Source organism: Sorex fumeus, unplaced genomic scaffold, assembly GCF_029834395.1.
Source record: "Sorex fumeus unplaced genomic scaffold, SorFum_2.1 ptg000037l, whole genome shotgun sequence".
Lineage (NCBI taxonomy): Eukaryota > Metazoa > Chordata > Mammalia > Eulipotyphla > Soricidae > Sorex > Sorex fumeus.
Window position 1 is genome coordinate 75,094,287 of NW_026606094.1, and position 12,020 is coordinate 75,106,306.

The 12,020-nt window shown below is 39.4% G+C and overlaps 1 protein-coding gene across 1 annotated transcript in view; it reads left to right on the forward strand.

The window, feature by feature from the left end:
* BBS9 (Bardet-Biedl syndrome 9) overlaps positions 1-12,020 on the forward strand; it is a 567,629-nt gene that overhangs the window by 296,786 nt on the left and 258,823 nt on the right. Inside the window, exons 17-18 of the mRNA XM_056118050.1 lie at positions 1,170-1,342; positions 8,391-8,543. Coding sequence (XP_055974025.1) covers positions 1,170-1,342; positions 8,391-8,543 — 326 coding nt within the window. The remainder of the gene's footprint in view (positions 1-1,169; positions 1,343-8,390; positions 8,544-12,020) is intronic.

The following is a 12,020-nucleotide window of genomic DNA, read 5'->3' on the forward strand; positions in this document are numbered from 1 at the left end:
CTTATCCAAGAACTAGTGACTATTGTACTCTGTCTGTAACAGGCCAACATCACCCCCCTCTGCATCTTTGGTCAGTCCCCATCATTGACCAGGATTTTTTCACAAGCCCACACACAAAGCCTTGGATGCACAGTATGTCTTTGCCAGCAGAGTTAATGAGTTACAAATGCTGGTCAACAAAGGTGAAAATATTCACATTCTAAAAATCTCAGCCACGTGTGCCAGGACAGTTTTCAATTGCCAGGGCAACTGTCTAGAAGAGACCAAAATATGGTTAGAGTTTGGGTGATGCTTTGACTCATAGAAATCACCGTTCAAAAAATCTCCCTCTTCTCTGGAACCCTATGATTTTTCAGTCTCGGACTAATTCACCCCATTTCTATGTCTGTATAGTCTAGGAGTCTGTCTGAGAGCAGGAGTGCTGTCATAGCATGCACTCTCTGTCTCCCAGTGTGCCCTCTGTTTGTTACTAAGTAGCTTGTCTTGGAAGTAACGCTCCTCTGGTTCTTGAGTTTATACTTTTATGAATACCTTTTACCCCCAATTTTGGCTTTTGGGCTACACCATTGTGCTCAGGGCTTACTTCTATTTTGCAGGAATTACTCCTGAATGAACTTGGGAACCAGATTTTTTTCATTTAAAAAAATTAAAAATATTAAAAAAGGTTTTTTTTCCAAATAAAAGAGCTATTAAAATACAAAACTTTAATTATGATTTGCAGTGTTTAAATTGACCATCGTGTCAGGTTGTGGGATTTGCTTTAGATTCCACTCTATTTTACATCAGTATACTGAAATTTTTATATCAGATAATGCTTGTATAATGCCGATTTTCTTATCTTCCAAGTGAGTTTATTTTATAAAGGCCTAAATATGAGTGTTTTTCTTGTACTGAGACCTTCAGAAGACATAATCTCAAGGACCACACTTTGCAGTTCTCTCTTATGACCACATATATTTTGAGTGAAATTTGAAAATGGTCAGTGGTTGAGGCAGAGAGCTGCAATAGAGCAAATCATTTTTACCAAGCATGTAGAAATGACACCTGTATTCAAGAAAGAGATCTCTGTCCCTTTTATTTTTGGCATTTATATCAGAATTGGCGATGCTTCATGTGATACTAGTAATTATGTTAGTAATCATTTTCCCTTAAATTTTTTTCTATTGTAGAACGATACCGCATTCAGAGTGAACAGTTTGAAGACCTCTGGCTCATAACAAATGAGCTTATTATCCGCCTTCACGAACATTTTGAGAAGCAGGGAGTCAAAGATTTTGCGTGTTCTTTTTCTGGATCAATGCCCCTTCAAGAATATTTTGAGTTGATTGATCATCATTTTGAGGTATGTATGAACATAACCCATATCATTTAGAACTGCTCAGTATATAAGAGAGAGGTGCTGTAGAGGTAAGAATTCTACTATGCATATAATTAGGTTTTGTACTTAGAGCTGTTTTTCTTCTTGGTAGATTTTGTGACACTGTTTCTGCCCTCCTGCTCCATTTGTGATCAGTTGCAGACATTTAAAAAGTGGCTGCCTGGAGCTAAGCATGTGGTCTGGCCTTGGAACAGAGCTGATTTAATTCTCCCTCAAGGGAACTTAACCTTTGACCCCAATAACCCTGTGTTAAAACTATTTTTGCTTATCGGCAGCCATTTGGCTAACTAATTCTAGCAAGCCATAAATGAGGTGTGATTGTAAAATAAAGTGATTTTCCCTTTTTTTTTTAAAAGCAAGAACAGAAGAACTTCTGCATCTGAGCAAGGATACCTAAATATTCTCCAGTATAAATTACTAACATAATTACAATGGATACTTAGTAAATATGGAATGATTAAATATCTAAAATAAATGAGATCTGACAGTGATTTTTTCATATGAATATTTTTGTACTCTATGTTATCTTTGTTTTGGGGGCCACAGTGCTCAGAGCTTATCCCCAGCTCTGTGTACTGGAATCACTCATGGTGCAGAGGACCCAAAGGGGCTGGCCTTGTGTAATGCTAGCACTCTAGGCACTTCTCCAGTCCTTACGATTCTATATTGAAGGTGGCTTCAGAACCTGTTTATTTATTTATTTATTTATTTATTGCTTTTTGGGCCACACCCAGCAATGCACAGGGGTTATTCCTGGCTCTGTACTCAGGAGTTACTCCTGGCAGTGCTCAGGGGAACCATATGGGATGCTGGGAATCGAACCTGGGTCGGCCACGTGCAAGGCAGACACCCTACCCTCTGTGCTATCTCTCCAGCCCCCCTTTTGAGTATTTTAATGGTGTCAACTCTTCACTCTTTTTCGTTTGTTTGTTTGTTTTTAGTTAAACACCATGAGGTACAGTTATAGACTTATAAATTTTTGTGCTTGGGTTTTAGTTATACAATGATAAAGTACCCATCCCTCCACCAGTGCCCATTTTATGACTGATTTGATATTTTGAAATATTCAAGAATTATGTTATGTGAATGAATTGGACAATGTCATTGAATTAAATGTCTTGCTTCTTAAAAGGCACTACTCAACTGTCTTTAAATAGAATCTTTAAAGCTATTATGAAGGAGAATTTTTAAAAAGTCTCAACATTATTAAGAGGAATATTAGTTCTCTAGAGTGGCTAATTTTTAGCAATTAAAAGGTTTAAAAACTATGGTGTGTGCTGTGGTGTGGTGTGTATGTATGTGTGTGTGTTTGTGTGTATGTGAGTGAGTGTGCATACTATCACTCTTGTAGTCAGTCCAACATTCTACATAATGTTTAGTTCCTACGACATTATTATTATTATTTATTTATTTTTGCTTTTTGGGTTACACCCGGTGATGCTCAGGGGTTACTTCTGGCTCAGGCACTCAGGAATCACTCCTAGCGGTGCTTGGGGGACCATATGGGATGCTGGGAATCGAACCTGTACCAGCCATGTTGGCTGCATGCAAGGCAAATGCCCTACCCGCTGTGCTATCGCTCCAGCCCCAATTATTATTATTTTTAAAAAAATTTTTTATATATTGAATCACCGTGAGAATAGCCACAAAGCCTTTCAGTTTAAGTCTTGGTCAGTCATACAGTGATCAAACATCCATCCCTTCACCAGTGTACATTTTTCACCACCAAGAACCCCAGTATACCCCCACCGTTCCCCCCGGCCTGTGTGGCAGATTTCTGCTTTACTCTCTCTCTACATTGATCACATTAAATATTACGACAAAAGACCCGCCAAGGGCTGGAGCGATAGCACAGCGGGCAGGGCATTTGCCTTGCATGCAGCCGACCCGAGTTCGATTCCCAGCATCCCATATGGTCCCCCGAGCACTGCCAGGAGTAATTCCTGCGTGCAGAGCCAGGAGGAACCCCGGAGGATCGCCGGGTGTGACCCAAAAAGCAAAAATAAATAAATAAAGTAAATGGAATCTGAACATTTCCCATTTTAGGGCTGGAGCGATAGCACAGCGGTAGGGCGTTCACCTTACAAGCGGCCAACATGGCCGACCCGAGTTCGATTCCTCCGCCCCTCTCGGAGAGCCCGGCAAGCTACCGAGAGTATTCGATATGCCAGACACAGTAACAACAAAGTCTCCAATGGAGACGTTACTGGGCCCGCTCGAGCAAATCGACGATCAACGGGAGGGCCTTTACCTTTACCTTTATTATTATTTGGAATTTCCCCCAACAATCAGACCTGCCGAAAAGACATCATTAGATAATATATTTTCTATTGCTGATTATGGAGAGCATATGATGTCACATAGCCATGATACGATTTTGGATTTCAGATATTCTAGTAATAAGTCTGGAGGGATTCCTGCCAAAAGCTGCTGGGTTCTGAGATAGGACTGTATGCCTCTGAATCATGGTAATTCAGGAGCCAGAGGAGTCGTTCGTGTGTGGCAACTCGGGGCTTTGTCCGGGCGGGGAGAAGGGCGGTTCCACCCCCCATCCATGAGGTCCTGCATGCCTCGTCACTGCAGTCTCATAACTGGCTGTCCATTAGGCTCTGAAAGATGGTGGCTACTATGCCACCACCGCCAGGGGCAAAAGCCAAAGGGACAAAAACCCTTCCCCTCCTGGGGTGACATGGTGCCATAGTTTAATGCACATTCCAGATGCATTTCTGCCAAAAGCTGGCAGTTTCTGAGATTGGTTTGTGTGCCTTTGGGATCATGGTCGTTCAGGAAGCTCCTACAACATTCTAAGAGCACTGACCTATTACAAATTTCTTTTGGTATTAACAATTACATACATTTTAGTGCATGCAATTTGTTACAAACATGTCATTCAAAAATAGAATTTATTTGGATTTTCCCTGGTCTATACTGATAATATTTTATATGACACTACACTTTGCATCAAATCATAACACCTAAATTGACAGTTTGGAAAATATATTAAGACATTTTAAAATTCAAGAAACTTTATAATTTTCTAGAAACTTTGAGAAGTTTTTGTTTCAACAGAACCAAAGAGTTGGCCTACAAAAATGGAGTTTACATGGGGACTGGTGGGCTGGATGGGGTGGAGGCAAGCCTGGGGAGTCCTTCACACAATGGCAGAGGGAAGTGGACACTGGTGGAGGGTATGGTGTTGCATTCATGTATGCACGACCCCTTATTACTAGCAGTGTTGTGTCCTAAATCACAGTACTTCAAGTAAATATAGAAAATTCTATTAAAAAGTTTGGGAAATAAAAAGGAGTTCCTGTTTCACTACAAAACTGGAATCTAGCAATTTATAATTTTACTCATAGAATGAGGGCTGGAGCAACAGCACAGTGGTAGGGTGTTTGCCTTGCACACAGCCAGCCCGGCCTAGCTGAGTTCAATTCCTCCGCCCCCTTGGAGAGTATCTACTGAGAGTATCTTGCCCTCACATCAAAGCTTGGCAAGCTACCCATGACGTATTCGATATGCCACAGTAACAACAAGTCTCAAAATGGAGATGTTACTGGGCCCGCTCAAGCAAAATCAATGAACAACGGGAGGACAGGACTCATAGAAAAACTAATTATGTTTCTATAATATTTTACAGAAAATAATATGTTCTGAGTACTGAATTTGTCACAGTTTTATCTCCTTAATTGTTGACTGGGAAATCTCTGGAGTTCCTAAATCAGGGTACCTCCTTTCTGGGGGGACTTGAAGGACTTGGTGAACGACAGGCTCTTCATTTGTTACATACTCAAGGGGATGAGGTTGTGCTTTCTTTGCTTCTTGCCTCCACTCTCTGCTTTTAGCCTTTAGCATTAAACTTTCTAATTTTAATTTTTGGTGTGGGTTGCATACCTAGTGTTGTTCAGGACCTACTCCAAGCTCTGTGCTCAAGGATCACTCCTGCTGGTGGTCAGGACAACATAGGTGGTGATTAGAACCAGTGTCAACTGCATGCAAGGCTGCAAGGCAAGCACTTTAACCTCTGTACTATCTACCCAGACCAAAATGAAAATATCTAAAACTTTAATTTAAGATGATTGTTGGAATGCAAACATTGCTTTGTACAAACTCCATGAAGGCAGTGTCTGTTTTATTCATGCTTATAATTCCTATTGCTTAGAATGGACTTTGATTCTGAGATCAGTATATATACTTGAAATGCTGACACATGAAAACATTTCAGTCACTGCCTTTGTTTACACATTCAAAGGACTTATCATGTGGGCTATGTCATAGGACTGATATTTTTATGTGTTTCATAAATTCAGGAAAGAAAATAATATATCAGAAAAGTATAAAATTAAAAGAGTGAATTATTGATTGCTAAACCAGTTAAAATTTCTCCCAAACCAAATTTTGGTATTTGAAACATTTATCTTTCCACTGTTTATAATGAAAGTTACCCCTTAAAAAACAACAACAAAATATTCTTTGTTTTTATTAGTTGCTCAGTATTTCTATAATTGGGATTAAAGTAAATTCACTGTCACTGTCACTGTCCTCCTGTCGCTCATCGATTTGCTCGAATGGGCCCAGTAACGTCTCCATTGTGACACTTGTTACTGCATTTGACATATCGAATACATCACGGGTTCTTGCCAGGCTTTGCTGTGCGGGCGAGATACTCTGGGTAACTTGCCGGGCTCTCTGAGAGGGGCGGAGGAATCGAACTCGGGTCAGCCATGTTGGCTGCATGCAAGGCAAACGCCCTACCCGCTGTGCTATCACTCCAGCCCTTAATAATTACTTAATTAATAAATAATTAATTTCAGTTTTCTTTTTTGTTGTTTTATTTATTTATTTATTATTTATTTTTTTATATTTTTATTTTTTAAATTTTTATTAGTGAGGCATCATGAGGTACAGTTGTAGACTTACAAATTTTTAAACAGTTTTAAACAGTTGTTGGGCCACTGGTGGTGTCCAGGGCTTACTCCTGGCTCTCTGCACAGGGATCACTTTGGTGGACTAGGGACCCAGATGTCTGGGAGCAAACCCAGGTTGACCGCATGCAAGGCAAGTGCCCTACTGCTGTACTTCTGCGCCTGTTTGCATTTCATCATGTATCTGGAAATTTAGTTCAATAACAGGAATGTAAAGTTTCAAGATGTTTGACTGTGAACATTTTGGATATGACTTTATTCCAGAACTGTTTTATAACTTTTCTGTAAAATTAAACTTGGAGTTCACATGATCTGATTTCATGAAGTATTTCCACTGTCCTGGACTTTGACTAGCTTTCTTTTATTTTAATGAGATTAAATGAAACAGTTATAGGAAAAATTACAGGAGAGAGTCATTTGAATTCCCATCCGTCAGCCACTTTTACCTTTAGAGACTTTGGATAGTGTGTGTTTGTGTGTATGTGTGTATGTGTGTTTGCTATCTTTTTGTATTTAGAAATACTGTCTACAGTCACACCTTTGTTAATATATATATGTATATATATATGATTCTTATTTTTTAAAGCATGATTTTTTGTATCCCTGAAACAACTCTATTATGAACAACTTTATAAATCACAAAAATTATTTATAATTTTTACCGTGCTTCTGCGTTGGGCTTGAGAGATAGCATAGCTGGGTAGGGTGTGCCTTGCACGCAGCTGACCCGGGTTTGATTCTTCAGCCCCTCTTGGAGAGCTCAGCAAGTTACCGAGAGTATCTCCCCTGCAGGCAAAGCCTGGCAAGCTACCCATGACATAGGTAACAACAAGTCTCACAATGGAGACATTACTGACCCCACTTTAGCAAACTGATGAACAACAGGACAGTGCTACCGTGCTACCGTGCTTCTGCAAAATAATTTTGTTAAACATAATCTATTCCTATAATAATTTATTAAATCACCAGTAAAGGTGGGGAAATAACATATCGATGAGTACTTTTTTTTCTAGAGAAAACCTCTATAAATTATAGTTTGCATTTTTTTTAACATATGCTTCTCTTTTAGGCTTCCTTCCTCATCTTTTCTATTTTGGTAATTGCCTCTTGAATACCTTTGTTGTTCTACACTTTATTCTTGTGTTCAGAATACATAAATAAATACAACGGGGTCAAAAAATGGTAGTCTATTATGCATACTGTTTATTATTTTTGTTTGCTTTGTTCCATTTAATGTACCTTTGGGAAGACTGAATGAATATCTGTACCAAGTAGTACTTACAAAGTAGTTGTTTTTATCCACTAGCTAGCCCCCTTTGATGAGAATTTTGATTAGTATTATGCTACTCTATCAGCAATGAAATAAACAATTCCTTAATATTCTCTGTGTGGTAGTATAGGATTATTAGGTAGAAAGCTATATTTTTAAGAGTTATTTGTGTTACATTTTCTGTGTTCTATTCATTTTCCTATCATATTGTTTTCTTCCACTAATTTAGGCTCTGATCCCTTTCCCATTAGTGATAGATGTTTTCTCAATATACTGGGCATGGTTTTTTGTCTCTGGTTATTGCTGTTAATTTTGGCAGTATGATGTTTGTAAGTGATTATTATCACTTACAATAATCACTTTTTTATTAACCATGAAGAATTACAATTTTTTAGTTAGTAATTTGCCAGTTTTGTGTTTATGTGTGGCTTTGGCTTTTTTGACTTATGCTAATAAGGAACTTTTCCATGTTGAGATTATTAAAAAAAAATCCTAGTTTTTCCTAGTATTTTCTAGTAATGTAACTGACTTTACCATAGAAACTGGGGACAAATTCCTAGTTCCTCCAGTTATTTAATCAGCACAAAACATTTATTTATCTTTTCCTTGTGAGGCTATATCATCCTTACTGAATTCCATTTTGACCTTTTCTGCTCTTATGTATTCATGCGTGAAATACATCTTTTAGTTCTCTAAACTGACACTTGAAGTTTTTCATTATTCTTCCTCAAACGGTTGGCACTATTCTCTGTATTCTTACTTTAAGCATGTTTTGTTGTTCACATTGAATCTGAATTCAAGGAATTTTTTATTTTAGCTTCGGATAAATGGTGAAAGATTAGAAGAACTTTTATCGGAAAGAGCTGTGCAGTTTCGGGCTATCCAGCGTCGACTGTTAACAAGATTCAAAGATAAAACACCCGCCCCTCTCCAGCACTTGGACACCTTGCTCGATGGAACTTACAAGCAGGTAAGTCAAATGTCAGTGAGAGTTTCCCATTGGACATCACCTTTCTGCTCACTCTCTAGTATGTGCCAGAGCACCCACAGAAGCTTTGTCTCTTTACAATATGGGACAATGAGCAGCACACAAGCTTTTTTAGTCGCAAATCTCCAGGTTCAAAGTTGGATTTTGCCACTTTCTAACTATGTGACCTCAGGTGAGTTATCATTTTACCACTCAGCATTGTTGTTGGGAATTTTGATTATTTATGTGAGGCAACCAGCCCTGCGCCAGGCACACTGTGTGTTTCTGTTAAATCATATATTAGTGTTCTCCCAGTGATTAGTGTTATTACTAGATATTTCTCTGTGCATCACATAATTATTACCATAATTAGCTGATTGTCTTATTGAGCAACTGGCTTATACTTCCTATCAGTTCATGTTTTAAAATGGAATTCTTAGCCCTTTGTTCTATTTCAGAGAGACTTTTGCCCTTCCTCTTCTTCGTTCTTCCTTCCCTGTGGTTTATCATTTGCATGGCAGGGTGATGTGGCTCTCATTCCTGAAGTGTTATGTTTTCAAAAAGTATTCAAAGATATTACATCTGTCATAATTTTAGAGCTAATTCCTTTTCTCACGTCCCTTAGTGAGTGGCTTTCAGCGACTACAGTATCTCTTCTCATATGTCTGTACGGTAAATAATCCATTTCAAAGTCAATGCAGATGGCATGATAGTCTATTGTTTTTTAATTGAAGTTTTTTTATTGAGAGTTATGTCAATTCACATAACGTTATAATAGAAAGTGTATCTCATATATCCCCTACTCATTTTCCTTTTAGGGTGCCAGTTTGCAAAGTTCTAAGTTCAGTATCTTCTCAGAGAGGATATAAATATTGATAAAATATATAGATTTTATTCACATCCCAAGTTGCACTTGTATTCCTTTCTGTGCGTGTGTGTGTGTATGTGTGTGTGTGTGTGTGTGTGCAGTTCTCTGCAATGTCATCACATGTGTTCACTATCCACCATGTCCACTATCAGATTTGAGATGCTCAACAGCTCCATTGCCACCAGATGCCACCATGTTGCTCTTCTGTTACCATCCCCAACCCCACTGCCCCCTCTTTCTGGCCTCTACAAGTGGTTTTGAAATGACAAATTAGATTTTTTTGTCAGAGTAGTTTTCCGAGAAGAAAAACATTTCTCTGTTTATATTGATCCTATTTGCACCTTGAAATGGTGATTTGCTTCTCTAAGTGGCAGTTTTTCTTGAAGTGGCAATTTGAGGGATGCTCTCTAGCATCCCTCCAAAGTATTGCAAAGATACTTCGGCAAAGGTATTGGGAAGAACATTGAGCTTGGAGTTCAAAGACCCCAGTTTCACCACTGATTTGTTGTATGAATTTGGGCAGTTGCCTTGGCTTCTGAGAACTCCCCCCCCCCCATCACATCAGTTCAATATTCACTGTATTACACATTTGTATTCCATAATGTACATGGAAAGGTATGGTAAATTGTCCTACAAATCCAGACTACCAGTTTTTCTTTTTTTGTGCTAGAGTAATTTGTGACTTTTGCTTCAGTAACTACTGATGCTCTTTCTGTTTTATACTATTATTCTTTTTTTAATACACTGTGTTGGTGGGGCACATATCTGGGAGTGCTCAGGGATTACTCTGGGCTATCACTCAGGAACTACGTCCTGTGAGTATGTGGTGCTGGGAATTGACCCTTGTAGTACATAATTTTGTTTTTTTTTTTTTTTCACTTTTTCCCTCCTCTTCCTTTCTATTGCCTTAATTACTTGTCTGTTTCATTCTAGGTCCCTTGCTCTACTTGCCTTACTTGGGGACTGAAGATATAGCCCTTATCTTTATAGTCTCCATTTATAACAATTCTTTTTTTCATAAAGTTGTCCATGATGATTTATTACATTTAGTATTCCAATACTAATCCCACCACCATTGCGCCTTCCCACCACCATTATTTCCAATTTTCCCAACCACCACCAAGCCTGCACCAATAGCAGGCCCTAAATAATTTATTTTATGTTACTTGTTATGAATAATTCACTAAAAATGATCTGAAAGGCTTTCTTAAAGGAAAATGTGTGAAGATTGTTGTATCTTACCCTGGAGCTATTAATCCCCTGTGTAAGAGATTACAACCATGTTATTATGGGTCAACCCTTGTGTCTTGATATTTTCTTAATCGAGATTGGCTGCCTTCTCATTTACATCTCATGTAATGTGTTGTGCTACTTTTAGTTTAGCAGTGATGTGGAGTTTGTTTGAGATGTTGTGCAGTCATGAATGCAGCCATGCACTACAGGAATTCTAAAATTTTCAATGGCGTGATACAGCTGAAGTTAAAATTTTAACTGGATGCTAGTCATAACTGGTTTATGAGTTTATTTGGTGTCAGAGGCAGTTTGTGGGTGTGACCACCAGCCTCCTGGAAGCACAGGGAGATGCAGGGAGGTAGCCCATCCTCACTCCATGAGAGCCTGGAAATTTTGGTCACAGAACCTGCATACTTGTGTTTTTCAACAGATTAATTCCTGTCTGAGGCTTGTCCTGAGGCTATGGAGTGCGAGCATGGTGGCAAATGGAATGTGGAAGTTTTTGGCTGTTGGGGCTCTGATTGGGTGGATGGTGGACTTATCAGCCCCGCTCCGGGGTGCCTCAGATAGACTCAGCCTGGCATGGGGTCTGGAAGCATCTCTGCAACTTGTTGATCTCTTTCGAGATTCATTTATGAGTTTCTGGATCGTTGTTGGTGAAAGAGCTTATTTGGTGCCAGGGGCGGGATTGTGGGTCTGACTGCCAGGGTTCCAGAAAAGCAGGGAGATGCAGGGAGGAAAATCTTGATATATTTATGTGTGTGTGTGTGTGTGTGTGTGTGTGTGTGTGTGTGTGTGGCAAGGGCTGGAGCGATAGCACAGCGGGTAGGGCATTTGCCTTGCACGCAGCCAACATGGCCGAGTTTGATTTTTCCACCCCTCTCGGAGAGCCCGGCAAGCTACCGAGAGTATCTCGCTTGCAGGGCAAAGCCTGGCAAGCTCCCCATGACGTATTCGATATGCCAAACACAGTAACAACAAGTCTCACAATGGAGATGTTACTCTTCCCCCTCGAGCAAATTGATGAACAACGGAAGGACAGTGCTACAGTGCTAATACTTTATATATAAAAAAAAATTGGGGGGGGCGTCTATATTTTTGGTTACATCTGACTGTGCTCAGTGTTTACTCCTGGATCTGCCCTCAGGGATCACTCCAGGTGAGGCTCAAGTTCTCACGGGTGATGAGGATCGAACCCTGGTCAGCCACATGCAAAGCAACAGCCTCCCAGGTGTGCTATCGCTCCCCCATACCTTTTATATTTTCTATATGTAAGACTTACTTGACTTTTGTAAATTTAAGTGATGGTGTTATTTTTATTTCTGCTTCACCTTAGGGTTGGTATTTTCCAAGAGTTACAATATTAAAGACAAGATGAT